Below are 20,539 nucleotides of genomic sequence, written 5' to 3' on the forward strand. Positions count from 1 at the left end.
CTAACTTCAGCACTGATACATTTCAAAGAATGGCAGTTAATAGACCGAGAGAGGGGAAAGTATGAACAATAGCCTAGCACACATCAAAGGGGATTGGCTTTTAAATCTGCAGTGCTGTGGTTTCAGGTACAGTGCAGCTGAATTGCAAGGGTTTACTCAGTGGTTTCAGGTTGCACAACTTAACTCGTAATGTAAATCAAGTGTTTATATTCTGCACATCCTAGATCTGTTGCCCATGACCAGTATACATTTACCTTTTATTGTGGTTCTTTAATGATAGTTATTTCGCAGTCATTTGAGGTTTAATATTTGTCAGTGTGGTTCTATCACTTCAGGCTTTACATTTGACTTATTGTGTGCATGGGCTGTTCTGGCAAGTGATGCGGGAACTGTCAACAAAATTCATTGGTGCTACCATAAACACTGTCTGTGACTACGACAGCCTTAAAGTATACTGTCCCTTGTTAAAAAAAATGATTCTTTCAGTTTAAAAGTTGTGAAATACGGCAGCTAAAAACATAGTGTGTAGTAATACACATAAAAAGGCACAAATGCTCCAGGCATCCTCAACCACTTGAGGACCGTGGGCTTTACCCCCCCTTAAGGACCAGGCATTTTTTTTCCATTCAGACCACTGCAGCTTTCACGGTTTATTGCTCGCTCATACAACCTACCACCTAAATGAATTTTGGCTCCTTTTCTTGTCACTAATAAAGCTTTCTTTTGGTGCTATTTGATTGCTGCTGCGATTTTTACTTTTTATTATAGTCATCAAAAAAGACATGAATTTTGTCAAAAAAATGATTTTTTTAACTTTCTGTGCTGACATTTTTCAAATAAAGTAACATTTCTGTATACATGCAGCGCGAAAAATGTGGACAAACATGTTTTTGATTAAAAAAAAAAAAACCATTCAGCCTATATTTATTGGTTTGGGTAAAAGTTATAGCGTTTACAAACTATGGTGCAAAAAGTGAATTTTCCCATTTTCCAGCATCTCTGCCTTTTCTGACCACCTGACATGTTTCATGAGGGGCTAGATTTCCAGGATAGTATAAATACCCCCCAAATGACCCCATTTTGGAAAGAAGACATCCCAAAGTATTCACTGAGAGGTATAGTGAGCTCATAGAAGATATTATTTTTTGTCACAAGTAAGCGGAAAATGACACTTTGTGAAAAGAAAAAAAAAGTTTCCATTTCTTCTAACTTGCGACAAAAAAAAAAATGAAATCTGCCACAGACTCACTATGCTCCTCTCTGAATACCTTGAAGTGTCTACTTTCCAAAATGGGGTCATTTGTGGGGTGTGTTTACTGTCCTGACATTTTGGGGGGTGCTAAATTGTAAGCACCCCTGTAAAGCCTAAAGGTGCTCATTGGACTTTGGGCCCCTTAGCGCAGTTAGGCTGCAAAAAAGTGCCACACATGTGGTATTGCCGTACTCAGGAGAAGTAGTATAATGTGTTTTGGGGTGTATTTTTACACATACCCATGCTGGGTGGGAGAAATATCTCTGTAAATGACAATTGTTTGATTTTTTTTTTTTACACACAATTGTCCATTTACAGAGAGATTTCTCCCACTTAGCATGGGTATGTGTAAAAATACACCCCAAAACACATTATACTACTTCTCCTGAGTACGGCGATACCACATGTGTGGCACTTTTTTGCACCCTAACTGCGCTAAGGGGCCCAAAGTCCAATGAGTACCTTTAAGATTTCACAGGTCATTTTTGTTTCAAGACTACTCCTCACGGTTTAGGGCCCCTAAAATGCCAGGGCAGTATAGGAACCCCACTAATGACCCCATTTTAGAAAGAAGACACCCCAAGGTATTCCGTTAGGAGTATGGCGAGTTCATAGAAGATTTTATTTTTTGTTGCAAGTTAGCGGAAATTGATTTTAATTGTTTTTTTTTCCACAAAGTGACATTTTCCGCTAATTTGTGACAAAAATAAAATCTTCTATGAACTCACCATACTCCTAACGGAATACCTTTGGGTGTCTTCTTTCTAGAATGGGGTCATTTGTGGGGTTCCTATACTGCCCTGGCATTTTAGGGGCCCTAAACCGTGAGGAGTAGTCTTGAAACCAAATGTCGCAAAATGACCTGTGAAATCCTAAAGGTACTCATTGGACTTTGGGCCCCTTAGTGCACTTGGGGTGTAAAAAAGTGCCACACATGTGGTACCGCCGTACTCAAGAGAAGTAGTATAATGTGTTTTGGGGTGTATTTTTACACATACCCATGCTGGGTGGGAGAAATATCTCTATAAATGACAATTGTTTGATTTTTTTTTTTACACACAATTGTCCATTTACAGAGAGATTTCTCCCACTCAGCATGGGTATGTGTAAAAATACACCCCAAAACACATTATACTACTTCTCCTGAGTACGGTGGTACCACATGTGTGACACTTTTTTGCAGCCTAGGTGCACTAAGGGGCCCAACGTCCTATTCACAGGTCATTTTGAGGCATTTGTTTTCAAGACTACTCCTCACGGTTTAGGGCCCCTAAAATGCCAGGGCAGTATAGGAACCCCACAAGTGACCCCATTTTAGAAAGAAGACACCCCAAGGTATTCCGTTAGGTGTATGGCGAGTTCATAGAAGATTTTATTTTTTGTCACAAGTTAGTGAAAAATGACACTTTGTGAAAAAAAAAACAATAAAAATCAATTTCAGCTAACTTTTGACAAAAAATAAAATCTTTTATGAACTTGTCATACACCTAACAGAATACCTTGGAGTGTCTTTTTTTCTAAAATGGGGTCACTTGTGTGGTTCCTATACCGCCCTGGCATTTTACGGGCCCAAAACCGTGAGTAGTCTGGAAACCAAATGTCTCAAAATGACTGTTCAGGGGTATAAGCATCTGCAAATTTTGATGACAGGTGGTCTATGAGGGGGCGAATTTTGTGGAACCGGTCATAAGCAGGGTGGCCTATTAGATGACAGGTTGTATTGGGCCTGATCTGATGGATAGGAGTGCTAGGGGGGTGACAGGAGGTGATTGATGGGTGTCTCAGGGGGTGGTTAGAGGGGAAAATAGATGCAATCAATGCACTGGGGAGGTAATCGGAAGGGGATCTGAGGGTTTGGCCGAGTGATCAGGAGCCCACACGGGGCAAATTAGGGCCTGATCTGATAGGTAGGTGTGCTAGGGGCTGACAGGAGGTGATTGATGGGTGTCTCAAGGTGTGATTAGAGGGGGGAATAGATGCAAGCAATGCACTGGCGAGGTGATCAGGGCTGGGGTCTGAGGGTGTGGGCGGGTGATTGAGTGCCCTAGGGGCAGATAGGGGTCTAATCTGATAGGTAGCAGTGACAGGGGGTGATTGATGGGTAATTAGTGGGTGTTTAGAGGAGAGAACAGATGTAAACACTGCACTTGGGAGGTGATCGGACGTCGGATCTGCGGGCGATCTATTGGTGTGGGTGTGTGATCAGATTGCCCGCAAGGGGCAGGTTAGGGGCTGATTGATGGGTGGCAGTGACAGGGGGTGATTGATGGGTGGCAGTGACAGGGGGTGATTGATGCGTGATTGACAGGTGATCAGTGGGTTAGTGGGTTATTACAGGGAAGAACAGATGTAAATAGTGCACTGGCGAATTTACAAACTGCCTGTGGGAGAGCGTCCCAAAGGAGAGGTGGTGCTCGTGAGAAGTCCTAGATGCGGGAGAGAGGAGGTGACTAAGCTAGAGGACAAGAGGGTCTCCTGGGAGAAGGGCCGAGGCAGAGGCGAGAGAGCCTCCATCCTCAGGGCGCAGAGTAGGAGGGGGGGCACACAACTCACTCAGCTATCATTCCTCTATTGTGTTTGAAGCAGAGAGAAATAAGAAACGAGATACATGGCAGTGACTGCAAGCCAGATAACTATAGATTAAGGTGTTAGGTGGATTGGAGACCATGAGGGGGCCTCTTAGTCTAATAGCAATCAGTATATGACGGCTGGGGTGGGAGGGATGGAGGGGCGCACTTTGGTGTCTCAGCCTTGGATGCTGGAGGACCTTGTCGTGGCTCTGCCTGGGAAGAGCAAAGGTTCCAGGTGGGATGGTATCTGGAGACTAGTGTAGAAATGTAAGTTGTGACAACTTATGAAGAGCTTTGAATAATAGGATGCAGGAGAACAGAGGCGCCAGAAGGATAAAAGGAAGCTAAATGAGCTTAAAAACCAAATTCTCGGTAAATAGAGGAGGTAGTGGTGGACTTGCCTCCTCTAAGTAGACACACAACGACTGTAGTAAAGACAGTCAATATATTTTATTTATGTACTCCAAATATGCAACGCGTTTCGCAGGTTTGATCCCACTTCATCAGGCAGTAACAACGGAGCAATAGCATATGTGGTCAGTAGAAGAGCCAGGCACCTCTGTTTGAATAATAGGAGGAGGAATTAAAACAGATCCTTATCTGCATCAAGAAGTACTGTAACAGAAATGTTTACAATCGTTTATTTTTCTGTAACCATTTCCCATAGCTTATTTCATCTGCCTTTTTTTGGTTTGCATTAAAGCTGTTTGTCTTATCTTATCCTATGAACCAGTTACCAGCCATCAAAAAGTATTTTATCATTATGTCTTTGAACAAAGGCATTCGTTCCTTAATGGTACCCATACACGGTACAATAAAATGTTAGATTTTCCGGTTTATTCGACCAAAACAATCAAATCGAATGAAAGTCCAAAAAAATCGTTTTTATCAAGAAAAACGAACGATTATCCCGTTTTTTTTTTTTCAATAAAAATCCATTTGAACATACTAGAAAATATATTCGATCTAACAGAATAATCAAATGAAATTATCTAATCGAAAAAAAATGAAAAAATTGTACCTCTATGGGCACCTTTAGACTGCTATAGTTTAAACAGGAAACAGTCATAAAACCTAATTAATTATTCATTACTACACAGGATACTGACTAGATGTTTATCTGGAATTCTCTATATTCAGTTTTCTTTTTTCCCCATGTAACTGCTCTATATAAAATTATTCAATATAGTAAGAACAGACCCTATGGCTTTGCTAGCTACTGAAGAAATAATTTGTACTTTACTTCCTCCCTCATTTTGGTTTGGATGCACTTTCAGTAACTTGTATTATTGCAGTTTTTTGGTGAATGGCATTTTAGCTTATGCTATGCCCTGTCTCAGCTGTAGGTAGTTTAGCTCGGGTGGTGCCAGTAAAATCATTGCCGAAAGCTGAGCTGCTGGTCCTGGAGCATGTAACTTGGCATGATACAATGTTTTTCTCATTTTTATGGTGACGGGACACTGTGATACCTAACAGATCATTTAGTCTAACTTTTGTGATACTGAAACATTTCTTTTGTTTTCCCTTAGGATGTGAATCCTCCTATTCTTCCTCCTCCACCCTTGACTGCTGCTGTTATTGTCTCCACAACGTCTGGGGCAACATCTTCTACTGCTGGGCAGAGATTGGCTAGTGGTCCTGTAGAACAAGTTGCACATCTTAGACCGTCCACCCGACCAAGCGTGTAAGTAGCTCTTTTCAGTAGACCTGTCTGATGCCGCACAGTGTTCTCCCCAGGCTCTTTTAGCTGGGTGCTCCATCCAGCTAGTTTTGGTGAGCACTCGGCTGTCATCGGCTCGCCTCCTCCTATGTTGTAAGCAGAGTTGCGCACAGAAGTGCCGCCACTGCAGTCTCTCATCCCGCCCCACCCGGCTACTTTTTCATACCACCCGTCTGGAAAAAATTTCTGGGGAGAACACTGCCGCCAGTAGAATAGTTTATAGCTTTGATTGCTGTTATAAAAAAAAGTCAAAAACATCAACAGGTACATGTCCAGTTAGAATGAGAACTCTCCTAAAACCAAAACGGACATTGGGCAAGATTGACAAAGCTTTTTTTTTACCTGTTTTCCTCTGTTTTCACCTTCTCTGTGTTAGATCTTTAAGCTTCCAAAGAGCAAAAATATAATTAAATTACACCAGAGATCTCTGAAAGGCAAGATTCGTTTCTTACCCGGGGCTTCCCCCAGGCCCATAAGCACGTGTGAGCCCTCGCTGTCCTCCCGCAGTCTGCTGTTCAGCCACAATCAGCCCTGGTTACTGGCTTCGTCAGTCTGGGTCTACTGCTTATGCGCACAAGGTTGCGTATGGGCAGAAGACCCAGACTGGACCCGACTGAGCAAGTTACTGGAGCTGATTGTGGCTGAACGGCAGACCGCGGGAGGACGGCGAGGGCTCACACATGCTTATGGCGCTGGAGGAAGCCCCGGGTACATAAAGAATCTTGCTTTCAGAAATCTCTGGTACACTTCAAGGTAAGAAAAGTAATATTGAAATGAAGTTAATCAGAAACCATTTACTTTGAGTGATTATTTTGCTTGTAAATGTGTTGAGAGGTTATTTTTATCAAATAGGGGATAAATGAGAAGTTTTGTGATTAGTGCCCATTGTGTCATCACACTGATTATAGCATGTGTTTTTCTACACCAAACTACTTGCAGTTGCTGCTACCTCCAGGGCTGTGACTTGCTGCCACCTTTTTAGAAATATGTCTTTCTCTTGGTTTGTTGAAATTTTCAAAACTTTGGATACTGCTATCCCAGCTTGTCCTGAATCTTTATTATTTGGTATGATGAACGGAGCATACCCTGTTTATTTTGCAGACTGGTAATCCAGACAGCTAGTGTTGTTACTGGCTCCAGTGCTTTGCATGTGGTTCTTTTGGTGTCGTTAAGTGATTTTTGCTTTGTCAGCACTTCACTTGAATCTGTATGTATCCAAAATCCATCTAGGGAAGGAATTCCTTCCAAAATACGTGATTTGGGTAGGTCTGTGATTAGATACATATGCCTCGTTAAATGATGTAGCTGGAAAAAAAACCTCTGTTTTAATCATGTACTAGAAGATGTTCCTCTGTCTGTACAAATCCTTTACACCATCTCTAAATTTTGGCATGTTACAACAAAGGCAGCAATTTTTATGCTGCATAATTAGCTGTTTGTGTTCGTTAGATTTATGTATCAGTATCACAGTGCTTTTTTGGCAACCCTTGCTTAAAGCGGAATATAACCCTGCATTTCAACTTTGCTCTAAAACATTATTTACAGCATATTATATGCAAAAAGCATTTTTTTTACTAGACCAGCATCGGAAGGGTTAAACACAGAGGTTTAACGTTCTGTGGAGAGATATGCAGAAGTTGAGATTGTTACATTCTATTTAGTTAAATATATCTATTGAGAAATGTTACACACTCTTTGGCTGTCCTCCAGCTCCTTCTCATTCAGAGACAGTGAGTCACATTCAACACTTAGATACATTTATGTAAACAAAATGTATCTATGTCAGCTTAGGATGTGTCTGCAGAAATCTCCAGGAACTTTAAAGCCCTGTGTAACCCTTCCAATGCTGGTCTAGTAAAAAAAAAAATGCTGGTTGCATATAATATACTGTAAATAATGTTTTAGAGCAAAGTTGAAATGCAGGGTTATATTCCGCTTTAAAGCTTTGCATGGTTCCCAAAACTTTACAGCACATACATTTGTAGATTGTAGCAGGGCTGTGGAGTCGGTCCAAAAATCCTCCGACTCCTCAGTTTAGGATTCCACCGACCTCGACTCCGACTCCTCTAATTTGCATATTACAATTTTGTTGATTAAAACTATGTAACATAAAATTCGTCTCTTAACTGCCAACGCTTAGGAATTTTACAAGACAACTGAAGTGAGAAGGATATGTAGACTACTATATTTATTCCCTTTAGACTAAAACTAGTCCTTGGTAAGAGTACTTGTAAAAGGTACAAACCGGAACAAAGAACCTCTATCAGGCCCTAGGCAATGTAACTGTGGGTACATGTAAGAATGATGTGCAGGTACTCTGCAGGGGAATGAGGAGATTCTTCCTCTATTACACATTCTTCATGCACAATCTGAACAAGGTTTATGGGTGATAGACAACACCTCTGTGTTCAATGTGCACAACATTCTCAGTGGATTCCCTGCAGCTCTGTGGGGAGTGCATATGTATAGTATAGTACTACTGTGTAACAAAGTAAACCTGAGACAGATGAAATTAAAGTTTTATACATACCTGGGGCTTCCTCCAGCCGCCTTCAGGATAATCAGTCCCTTGTTGTCCTCCTCCGCCACCTGGATCTTCTGCTATGAGTCCAGGTACTTGATCCAGTCTGGCGTAGTGCGCATGCACACACTCCACCGGGAGTGTACTACACCTGTGAAGCACTATTGCGCAGGTGCAGAATGTTCCTGGCTGTGGGAGCGGCATGCGGCCGGACAGCCCTGACTGGCTGAATTACCAGGACTCATAGCAGAAGATCCAGGTGGTGGAGGACAGAGAGGGACCGAATGGCCTGAAGGGGGCATGGGGAAAGCCCCAGGTATGTATAAAACTTTACTTTTCATCCGTCTCAGGTACCCTTTAATTTGTAGTCACCAAACCAAATTTTAACAACATATCAAATTATTTGATTTCATGAGCAAAGAGTACATTTGCATAAACCAGCATCAATGCAGAATTATTTCCATCTCATTGACCATCTCCATTAGTGACACAGCTACACATCAGGCTTTATTCTTACAGCATAGATGTTATTTAGTATATATAAGAGATTCCTGTGTACACATCATATATACAGTCACAATCAGATGTGTATATCTGACCTTAAAAATACGGGGACTGCTTTATTGAAGCAGCACAAGTAACTAATTTTGATTGGTTTATTTCATTTTTGTGGACTAAGCACAGCTATTACTGTATATATATACATTATTTTTAATGACTATTATCTGAGAAATAGAACATTTTATCATATTTTCTATTTTAATTACAGTTACAAATTCATTAGGAGTCGGAGTCGGTGCATTTTTTCCCGACTCCGACTCCAGGCACCCAAAATTGCCCGACTCCACGACTCCGACTCTGACTCCACAGCCCTGGTTCATAGAACCAAAACAGCAGTCCTAGTTAAAGATAAACATAGCCTGTAATTAAAAACTGTGAAAAAAATCGAAAAATCATGACCAATGTAGTCCCAACATTTAAAACCGCAAAAGCATGTTACACGTTTCACTGCGCTTACTTGGGCTGATACCTCGGAGGCAAATATCACCTAACTACAGGCACTAATCTTATTCATATAAACCAAGGATATGAGTGGACTAAAAATTTCAGTTCCTAGAAGGATTTCAATCCCAAGATGCTTGGTATATCAGTCTACAGAAAGCCGAGCATCACACAACTGTGCTCAACCGCCACTAGGTCATATCTAGGCCTCCGCGACCCAAACCAAGAATTTAAGCCTGTACAGTGCCTTCCAAACTACTATATACCAAACAGTAAACTTAACCAATACCATAACAATACACTTACTAATCTAACCCTAACACCAGGTAGAGAACACTAAAACTAACCTTCACAGCAAGTGTAATCTTTGCATTATCCATACTTATCTCCACTCCACCGTAGTCCACTAACTCTAAATGGGCCTCTGCCTGAAGCTTTTTTAAATTTTCTTTTAATTTTAGCTCAAAATACAGTCAGGAAGAATTACTTTTACTGATGCATTTCTTTTAGAGAATTGCTTCCTTGCAATTTTAGTGACCCGGTCACCCTTACTACACACACACACACACACACACACACACACGCACACACACGCACGCACGCAACTGCAAAGGAAACTGTTGCATTATTGTTGCAATAATATTGCGAGAAAATTGTGCTGCAATTAACACCAAATTTTCTTGTACTGGAATGGTCATTTGTTGTTGCATCAGAATGTGGTGGTATTTCAGATCTTTAAGAATATTATGCTTCTGAACTAACCAAGAACTTAAAGGCCTGTTCTAGGGTTCGCACCTTGCACCAGCACTAGAAACTTATTGTCCACTAGAAACGTTTGTCCATATGTCCACTCTTCCATGGGCCAAAGTTTCCTCTTGTAGTGTAGGACAGAAAATGAGTGTCAGACTGGTAGAACCTCCTCCTACAACTCTTCATCCCACAGCCCAGAAATCTTCTCACTGTTCTCACAGTGCTGCACCCTAGTGCCCCCTCCCACTGCATTACATCTACTACTCTGCTCTTCATACACGAACCCTCTCCCAGACGTGACTATGGATAACTGGGCTCCAAAACCAACCAGATAGATCTTTCACAACAATCCACGGCTACCCTCTCTTTCCTTTAGCCGTGACACTTTGACAACTTCACTGTTCCTCTCTATAGCTGCTTTTCACTTCATTCATCTTTTAAGGAATCTTATTTCAATTGTTTTTTATTCTGAATTTTTCACAGATAGCACCTTATATGGGGTATAGACCCCTCCTTGTTTTGCTGCTCAATACAAATACCTTTTCTAATTGCTGCTCACATATTAGTTTGTTTTTATTACACTGAATATATTTATATGCATATAGTATATGTGTATGCACTAAGCACTTTTTTTGGTTGAAGGAAGCAGGCATGATTAGATTATGAATATTGTATTATACCAACAATATCAAAATATTTTTGGTCTCAGATACCGCAGTTCACCTTCTTGGTGACATTATAATTGTTTTTAATGGTGTTGAAAATGTTCAATAAAGGTTTTTGTTATAGTTTTTGAAAAATACATGTGTGCTGGTCTGGTGCTATTATAAGGGTATCTGGTTGGTTTGTAAGGGGTTCTAAATTGGCCCTTAGCACATTTCAGCCTGTAATTACCTGATAGTTATTAATTATTTTTTGCATGGTGCTAGTTCAAATGGTTTATACTAAGCTGGGCTGTTCCAGGGACCTGCCAAAAGTAAGCATTTTGGGTTGACGTGAATTCAGATCTTCAAGATATGAGTGTGCCTTTTAAGCAAACCTGAAGCAAAAATAAAATTATGAGATAATGAATTGTACGTGTAGTACAGCTAAGAAATAGAACATTAGTAGCAAATAAGAGTCTCATATTGTTTTTCAGTACAGGAAGATTAGAAAACTTCAGTTATTTATGCAAAAGAGCTTCTCTGAGCTCTTCAACCCACTGGGTCGAATACAGTCCTGTTTTCTGAAACACTTAAAACCGTCAAAACAGTGAGAGACAGTTTGAGATAAGGTTTTACTGCAGGAAAGTTCAAAGAGTCATTATTCTGCTTTGTTGTATAGCTTAAAAGACAGAGTGTGGTTTTAAAACTGCAACTGCGACAGCCTGATGCAATGTTGTAATAAAAAAAAGGTATATAAATGAAAATAAAAATGAGACGCTCTTCTTTGCTACTAATGTTCTATCCATTATCTGTACTACATGTACAATTCATTATAGCAAAAGTTTTTTTCCGCTTCACTTTTGCTTTAAGTCGAAAATGTTCTACCTTGGCACAGTACAGCTTATGCATATGCATGCTGTTACTCTACTAATCCCAGGTTATTACAATAAAATTGGAACATGACTCTTTGTATAGCTTGATTTAGCACACTGGAGAGCAGCAGCACTTATTTGCATACAAGCAGTGATTTTCAGTACATAGGCACATGTATCACATAGCGTTTTGTCATTGTAGTTTGAAGTCGGGTTGCTACTCTTTCTATTTCTAGAACAAAGAGCCCGTTAAGTGGCTACATCAGCTTCCAGCACATCAGTCGTTGCTCGTCCTCTGACTGCTGGCTCTTGCAATGATGTTTCCGCAATCCAGATGTGCACCAGAAATTAAAGGTTTCCCACTTCCATGCAGTGCCATTGACTGATCGGCCAAGTAAATATCACAGTAAAACATGCTCTTTCTTGCCGGCCTTTTGTAAGATGCGCCAACACAATGGATTATCTGGATTGGGTGAGAGCCTTGTGTTCCATGTGTTTATCATTACATACGGAGGGCAGACTTCAAAGTCTGCTTTTGAACGGAAACATTTGGACTTACAGTACAAACGATTACATATGAAAATGTTCTACGTTAAAAAGTGAGACTTTGTCTGGTATTTTTAGTGCTAGACTATATGTTTAGTGATGAAAGACAAGCTCTGAGGCCTATACAATATAATTCATGGCTAATATTTCCAGGTGTTTGGCATGGCCTCCATATGTCCTGTACAAGAATAAGAGGTGAACCAATGACCCCTACCTTGAAATCTGATTAATACAGAATACATTGGTGTACAAATTGTTTGACTTGGTGGTTTTAGTTAAAGAGAACCCGAGGTGGGTTTGAAGAATATTATCTGCATACAGAGGCTGGATCTGCCTATACAGCCCAGCCTCTGTTGCTATCCCAAACCCCCCTAAGGTCCCCCTGCACTCTGCAATCCCTCATAAATCACAGCCATGCTGCTGACAAACAGCTTGTCAGAGCTGGCTGTGTTTATCTCTATAGTGTCAGTCTGCTGCTCTCCCCGCCTCCTGCAGAACTCCAGTCCCCGCCTGCATCCCTTCCCTCCCTGCTGATAGGAGGGAAGGGACGGGGGCAGGGACCGGAGCTATGCAGGAGGCGGGGGAGCAGCCGAGACTGACACTACAGATGTAAACACAGTCTCACAGCACGGCTTTGATTTATGAGGGATTGCAGAGTGCAGGGGGACCTTAGTGGGGTTTGGGATAGCAACAGAGGCTGGGCTGTATAGGCAGATCCAGCCTCTGTATGCAGATAACATTCTTCAAACCCACCTCGGGTTCTCTTTAAAGCGGACCTGAACTCAGAACTTACTCTGAATTTATATATATATATATATATATATATATATATATATATATATATATATATATATATATATATCCTAAAATAAATGTGCACTGTTTCTACTTCTTGCTTTCATGGAAGCAAAGATATTGTTAACCTTCTGTGCTTTCAAATGAGCTCATCTGCCATGGCAGTCAGGTGAAACAGTGGAAAGATCAAATTACAACTAGTGATTAGACACAAATGAGGGGGAATTAGACAGGCTAACCTCTTTATATACATACAGGGTGCATTTCTCTATGCTTTCCTTCTGTCTTGTGCAAGAGTGCGGGTCCACTTTAATATTTAATGTGAATATCACTGCTGTAACTCCTCTTTAAACTTGTTGCAGTGTGAATCACATGCTTAATAACCTTCATATTTCCTTAGTCTACAAAAAAAGATCACATTGACTCCCGGGAGAGCGAGCACATTAAAATTCTCCTAACTTGTATTTATAAGAATTAATAGTCTCATCAGTTTTATTTTTTAAACATAAACAAACCATTCCAAAGCATCTGAAAGAATGCATTTCCCGGGAGCTCCAATTATAGTTCATTAAAAGGCAAGCCTCTTTAAAATGGCTTAGGTTTAGCTGTTGAATCATTATCTTGTTATTCCAGTGCTCCAGATCTAAGTATATTTAATTTATCACAAAGTAGTTCATGCTTTCATAAAAGCCATTTCATTTTAATACTGCGAGGACTAAGGCATAATGCCTTTTGACTTCAGTTTGACAACAGTTCTCTTTGACACTTTATTGTTAGATTTATTAATTACAGTAGAGCTTATGGTTCGTGATAAGGTGGCCAAACACTAATAGATGGGCACCAGATTCAACCATCAGATAGATCCCTCTGTGTTCTGAGAAGGATATATTATTGCAACACACTGTACACGGATGTTCATTAGATTTCAGCATGTGGAGCCGCCACCGCCTGCCAGGGCCCCCATGTCTCCCTCATCTTATATGCTTCCTCCGGGCAGCACGCTTCTCCTGTGTCCTCTCTCCATCACCGCAGCCGCACCTGTACCCTGTGACTGGATGGCACCTTTATGTGACCACGTACGTGCTGTCGGGTCATGGTACAGGTGCCCTGGAGTCAGTGGACAGAAAACACATGGAGGAGGGAGCCAGTGGACATGTGAGCGTACGCTCCACTGCCAACACTCTGCATGGCCCAGGGAGAACACATTTTAGATGTTGGAGACTGACCTGGGGTCTGTCGGTCATCCCAAAATCGAATTCCGCTACTGAGCTGCAACTGACAGCCTCTTTCGAACAAGATCTTTCCAGCCTGCACAATTATACTTTCAATAGATTTTGCCCAGAATTCAGTCACACTTGCAATCTGGCAGCCTTGTAGTGGCATCGATCTCTGGCAGATTTGATTACCACGATCGAATCTGCCAGGAAAATGGACAAGTGTACGGGCACCTTTAAACTAAGGTAAGACTAGTGAATTTTCAATAGATTAGACAGCAAAATAGCAATCTACCTAAAATCTCTAAAATAAATACAATAAAAAGGTACTCTTAATTGATGTTCACTCATTTTATAAGTTAAACATTGATTGTGAAATGGCTAGTTTTGGTGCCTGCTGTTGCCAGAATTTTAAATATTGGTAATGTAATATTACTGATATTATGCTACCCACTTCCCAGACCTATACCTATCACTAACCTTCCCACCTGCACCTAACATTAACCAACCCATCCTATGCCTAACATGAACCCCTTACCCATGCCTAACATGGAACCGCTCCCATCGATGCCTAACAATAACCTGTGTAGCTGAGTGCTGCAGCCGATAACGCTCCATCGTAGACAAGTAAGGTAGATGGCTATACCTTCTATTGAGGTCCCAGGTTGCAGTTTTATCCTTCTTAATTTAAAATCTGTTTTATTTTTATTGAAGACAAGAAACAATTAATTTCTGTCAACTATCTTGCATAACTAGAATTGGAGACAGTTAGCCAATGGCAGCTTAGTGAGGGAGGAAGAGGCGGGCACAATTTCCAATGACCTTGGCCTATGTCTCACTCCATACACATTAAAGAAAAGGCAATTTCTACGCAAAGAACATTTACATTGAATCGCAAGATGGCAATATGCATAATGTTTTCACAGATTTGTTTACTTCACAGGATATTTTGACTTGTTTGGTTACACACCTTAAACTGTTCCATATGTTTCAAATCACTCGATAAAACAAAGTTGCTTAGTGTGCTGCATACATTTATTCCACTCCACCTCTGCCAATTGTGATCAAGCACATGACAAATGCATCAGTTGTTGGTGCAGCTGCGTCTTGCTTTGGAACACACTGATCATAGGCTTGGTTTACACATAAAAAGGTGTCCAGTACAGTCCTGCCCCGTTCTGACAGTTGGCATCAGTTTTGCATGTGAGCTCCACGAAGCTCCCCCCCCCCCCACACACACACACACACACACACCGCAAATAAAAATTCCATTATGCTTGGTTAGTGCTGCGTTTGTGCCCATTTGTGCTGCTTTTATTTTGAACATAATAGCACTTTTTATTTCCAAAACAATACAATCACTCAGCCTCCATACAACAATTTACAGACATGAAACTGGTATGGGTGGATAGTGCTGTGCATGTGCTAATTTGTGCTGCAAAAATCATCTTTCTATATTTTATGGTTTGAGATGTTCACCTTTTTATAAAGGTCAAAAGTTCACTCAGGCTCACTCAGCCTTTGTTGTAGGGGGCAGAGTAAATTTTTGACCTTCATAAAAACGTGAATATCTCAAAAACTATAATAGATAGAAAGATGATTTTTGCATCACAAATGAGCACATGCACAGCACTATCCATCCATACCATTTTATGTCTATAGGTTTTTGTATGGAGGCTGAGTGATTGTAATTTTTTGGCAATAATAAGTGCTATTATCTTCAAAATGAAAGCAGCACAAATGAGCACTAACCAATCATGATGGCATTTTTATTTGTGCTGATTGTAGTGGGGCCAGCTTCAGGGAGCCGTTTCAATGGCTGTATTTACACACAAATCTGCACATTTTCGGTCCAGTCCTGTCAGTTTTTTATGTGTTTCTATGGCTGTGTTTACACATAAAAGGTGTACATTTTCAGTCCAGTCAGCTAAAACTGATAGTAAACTGATGCAAAACTGACAGGACAGTACTGGAACGTACTGAAAATGTGCAGATGTGTGAACTAGGTCGATCCATTTATGGCTAGGACACATTTATTTTTTAAATTAAAATGAGCAGGATGGGTTTTAGTTTCATATAAGAGGTTTCCACAGTCACAAAATATAAGCATCATTCAGCTCATTGCCCAGTGCCCATTTTCATAACTCACAAATTCAAGTAGGCCTCTTCTGAGTGCAATTGTCTGCATACAAGCTTCAAACAAATGTATGAGATAATTATTATGTTTGACAGAACATGGCTAAAAGCCATCGGAAGCTTTGCTGTTAGCCGTAACCATGCTTTGCAATGATGTGCTGTCAGATGTTCACTGACTGCAGCTTGATGGATGTGACAGATGTTTGATATCTTTATCTCTTCTCAGGTATGTTGCCATATATCCTTACTTCCCACGCAAAGAGGATGAGTTGGAGCTCCGCAAAGGGGAAATGTTTTTGGTATTTGAGCGCTGTCAGGATGGCTGGTTTAAAGGAACGTCTATGCACACCAGTAAGATTGGTGTGTTCCCTGGGAACTATGTTGCACCAGTCACCAGGTAAGTCCTACAGACACCACAGTCTACCTAGCGAGGGCTTCAGGTTTAGGGTGAAGTTTTTCAGCAAGCTTTATTTCAGGTAAATAATAATTTCGATTTGGATAGTGTGGTAAGATATTAGACCACATTCTCAATGTTTATTGCAGCGTTATGCCCCCTTTTGTTAAAATTTTCAACATTTCTTGTCCATACATGAAGGAGGAAAATATCTCCACAATATCGCCACAAGTGACAGCGCTGCGTAATATGTTGGCGCTTTATAAATACAATAAATAAATAAATAAGTGACAGAGATGGTAACAAATTAAGGGACACTTGCTGAAAGGGAATGGTGGTGTAGTGGACAGGACTCTTGCCAGGTTCAAATTCAGATAAGAACACTAGCTTTGTTGGGTTTTCAGTGTCTCCCTCATCTCAAAAACAAACTGAACTGACCATTTAATCAGTTCTTTTGAAAACTGGCTTTAGACTATGGTAGGAGTATTCAACTATGACTATGATGGGTGCTAGTATGTGAGCTCCTCTGAGGGAGCGTTATTGACATGACATTAGACTCTGTAAAGTGCTGTGGAAGATGCCAGTGCTATATTAATACATAATACTGCTAAAAATAGTTGTGTTTTTTTTTTTTTTTTTTTTTTTTTGCTGTCCCATTTTTCCTTTCCTTGGGGCTACCTGTTGTCATATGAAAGCCAAAAGTGCCCATAGCAGTCCCAGTCAAAAAAAGCTCTCTAATGGTAACAATAACAATAGTTTAAAAAAGCCACGTTGCAACTACTCAGGAGTAGTCTCCCATAGTTCAGTAGTCAGGTCTTGACCACTGTTCAGTTGCTTTATATCAGTGGTGTCCAAAGTTTGGCTCACGTACCAAAAGTGGCCCATTGATCCATTGCCTGTAGATATTAGGAAGTGGTACTGCACTGCTAAAATGTCATATAACCTTTTACCCTTGGATTCTTCCAGCTGCCAACAAATTCTTGGCTGCCACACTAGTGCAGTCAACGTGTCGTAAACTGGTAAAATTCAAATTTTCTTTAAAATGTAATTCGGATGCTAGTGATCGCAGAACCCTGAATTAATTCTCCCTCTGATTTGCTAAGACTCAGAGGGGGAATAGTATCTAATGCCACCTGAAATTTTAGTGGCAGCAGCATGAGCCGCCACCCTGCGCCCAACTGTCTGGCAAGTATGTACCCACCTCCTTTTCCCGGTCCTCGCCCAGTCCCCCTTGTTCCATGACTGTCCCCTGTTGAAGTTACTCACCTTCAGGACTCCTTTATAGACATCAGAAGTACTTGGCTCCCAGAGAACTTCCAAAGACAGGGCTCATCTGATCTCCTCAAATCCGCTCTTGTTCAGATGTACTTATGCATATGAGTACGTCTCAAGACTGCCCAAAGAGGACCAATCAGGTATTCGATCAAGCTGGTCAAAGATCTCCTGAGAAGTCTGGCGCTGGAACAATGTGTTGGAGAGAGGACTGGGAAGACTATGGTATCCAGATCCCTCTCCATAGGCAAGTATCAAACACTTGAGGGGGGGGGGGGGCTGGCTTCAGGTTTACTTTAAACATTTAAACCGAGAACAGAATTTAGTTATTTGTGTATTTCATGTGTACATTTGTTTTTAAACATCTCTGTTTTATAGTGCTAAAAGAGAAAAATGGGTCATACTTCTATGCAGTTATAATAAATTGTAAATCATTTTTTGAACGTGGTGGTACAGGTTTAGAATTAAATTAATTTCAATTTTAAATGTGTTCTTATGAGCACTGACACATTGTTCAGTGTGTGGGAGAGTTATACATATTTTAATATATAGATAGAATTGCATGCATTTATTAGTGTCATCAAGTCCTCTTGATTTTTATTTTGTTTTATTGCTTTATTAAACAATACAGAATGGAGATAAACCAGAGTGTCCGTTATTGTCTTCCATTGTTCTGGTTCAAATTAACTCTGTTTGTAGAAATTCAAAAACGTGTTTACTGCATTGAATAATAGCAGACATTGAGACAAGATTGTTGTAAGAGATTGTTTGGGTTATAAAGTCTGACAACTAGTTGGATGCAATTAGATGTAATTATATGCATCATTAAAGGAGATATAATTTACCACTGTAAACATATTATGCAGCAGGTGTAAGATTACTGGTCTGTGGGAAGACAAATATTCATTTATCTACATATATTTTAGAAGAATTGTCCTATCACAACACAGCGAGATTAATCCTCAGGCCATCCTATATCAGTGGGGTTTTGATTATGCGGTGCTGCTGAGGGGCAATGCAAATGATTCTTTGCTACTATATATTAATGAATGGTATTTTTTACATATGAACGCTTTGATTCCTGCAGGGCGCTAACAACTGGGACACAGCCCAAGGTCGTCATGGCTACAGCAGGTGGGGGCACACAAATGGTGAACATGGTAGCTCCATGCTCAAGCAGCATTCCCTGCCAAAAGATACAAGGAAATGGACCTGAATATAACAAAAATGTTAATATGAATGGTGTTTCACCGACAGTCATTCCTGGATCCCATATCCAGACAAGCCCACAAGCCAAGGTCCTGATGCACATGAGTGGCCAAATGACAGTAAACCAAGCCCGAAATGCTGTCCGGACAGGTAACCTATATACTAGTCAAACTCTTGCATGATTCTTTGCAGAATTTTGAACATTGTGCACATTAATCAACTGACCACTATGAAGCTTTGTGTATAGTCTCAGGTGCAAGCTCAGGGCAGACTGCATGGAGTTTGTGTATTCTGACCATGTCAAAGTGCTCCGGTTTCTTTCCACAATGAAACAGCAAAATGTTATGGTAAGCTGCGTACTTACCACCCGATGGCTCCTGCGATGTCCCCTTGACGAGGGTCATCAACGACACCTCTTCCTGCCAGCAGGTATGTTATCCACGACGTCACTTAATGCTACATGCCGGGAGCAAATGAGACTTCAAGCGATTGTGGTACTTTGCGCGGAAGTCGTTGGCAATTTTAGCGAACTGAGCCGACATGATGGTCGTTATTGCTGCGTGACGTTGTTGTGGGTACATGGCTGTAATGTTAACGGTCCTCCCCAAAAGTCACCATAGACCAGGGATAGGCAAACTTTTTGACTGATGCGCCACAGTCAGTTCTTAAATTTGATGGAGGAACCGGACGAAGATTAGATGAATTGAGTGTTTTTATGAACTAATATAAATTAAATGTAAACGTCATTATATGTAAGGTTTTGATCTTTGAAAGGGGGACAGGCAAAAATGGCGCACAGCGCCAATAGTGTCAGAATGGCGCTGCACTTAAAACGATATTTATCGTTTTATATGTGTTTTTTTTTTTTTTTGCAGGGATCGGGCTGGAGGAGAGGCAGCGGGCAGTAGGCTGGTAGCAGGGGGTCGGGCTGGAGAGGCAGCGAGGTGGAGGGAGTAGGATGAAGTAGCATGTGTATACATTACATTGTCTCGGCCGGCGATCGCTCCTTCACTTCATAGCTTGCAGGAGTCCTGCATCCAGCCAATCACCATGCGGAAACTGAAGATGAAGGTTATCGGGTGGCACCAGGCATAAATAGGTGTCTGATGTTGTTTCTGAAATTAGCGGGCTGGATTAAAAAACTAAATGTGCTAAATATGTCCAGCAGGCTGTAGTTTACGCATGACTGCCTTAGACTGCTGCATAGTTAGTGATGTTAATTGTTCTCTTTAAAGAGTACCCAAGCCGAAGCTTGGATACAAAATTAGATACTTAACTAAAGCGAGGGGAGACTCTGGATCCTATTGAGGCTTCCCTCCCTGCTGTGTTGTCCCCTGATGCTGAGCGCGGCCTCCCAGAAAATTAGCGACAATGCATTGTCGCTCATCCTATTCGGGCAGCTCTTCTTCCTCCAGGATGGCCACGTAATACCTGACCCAGCCCGCCCGCACATGTGTAGTAAGCCGTGGTACTGCACATGTGCAGGTAGGCTCGCGGGTACTGTGCGGCCACACTTCAGGAAGAAGAGCTGCGCAGCCCCAATGTGGAAAGGGGCCACACTCAATAACAGGGGCTTTACATCAGCGGGGGAAGCCTCAATAGGATCCTGAAGCTTCCCTCTCTTAAGGTATGTATCTGATTT

General features: G+C 41.2%; 1 protein-coding gene across 3 annotated transcripts in view; it reads left to right on the forward strand.

The window, feature by feature from the left end:
• The window catches only part of SH3RF1 (SH3 domain containing ring finger 1), a 231,223-nt gene that overhangs the window by 184,062 nt on the left and 26,622 nt on the right, over positions 1-20,539 (forward strand). For all 3 annotated transcript variants that reach the window (XM_068278811.1, XM_068278812.1, XM_068278813.1), the window contains 3 exons: positions 5,352-5,506; positions 16,249-16,419; positions 18,776-19,047. In XM_068278811.1, the coding sequence (XP_068134912.1) occupies positions 5,352-5,506; positions 16,249-16,419; positions 18,776-19,047 (598 nt within the window). The remainder of the gene's footprint in view (positions 1-5,351; positions 5,507-16,248; positions 16,420-18,775; positions 19,048-20,539) is intronic.

This window comes from Hyperolius riggenbachi, chromosome 1 (genome assembly GCF_040937935.1).
Source record: "Hyperolius riggenbachi isolate aHypRig1 chromosome 1, aHypRig1.pri, whole genome shotgun sequence".
Taxonomy (NCBI): Eukaryota; Metazoa; Chordata; class Amphibia; order Anura; family Hyperoliidae; genus Hyperolius; species Hyperolius riggenbachi.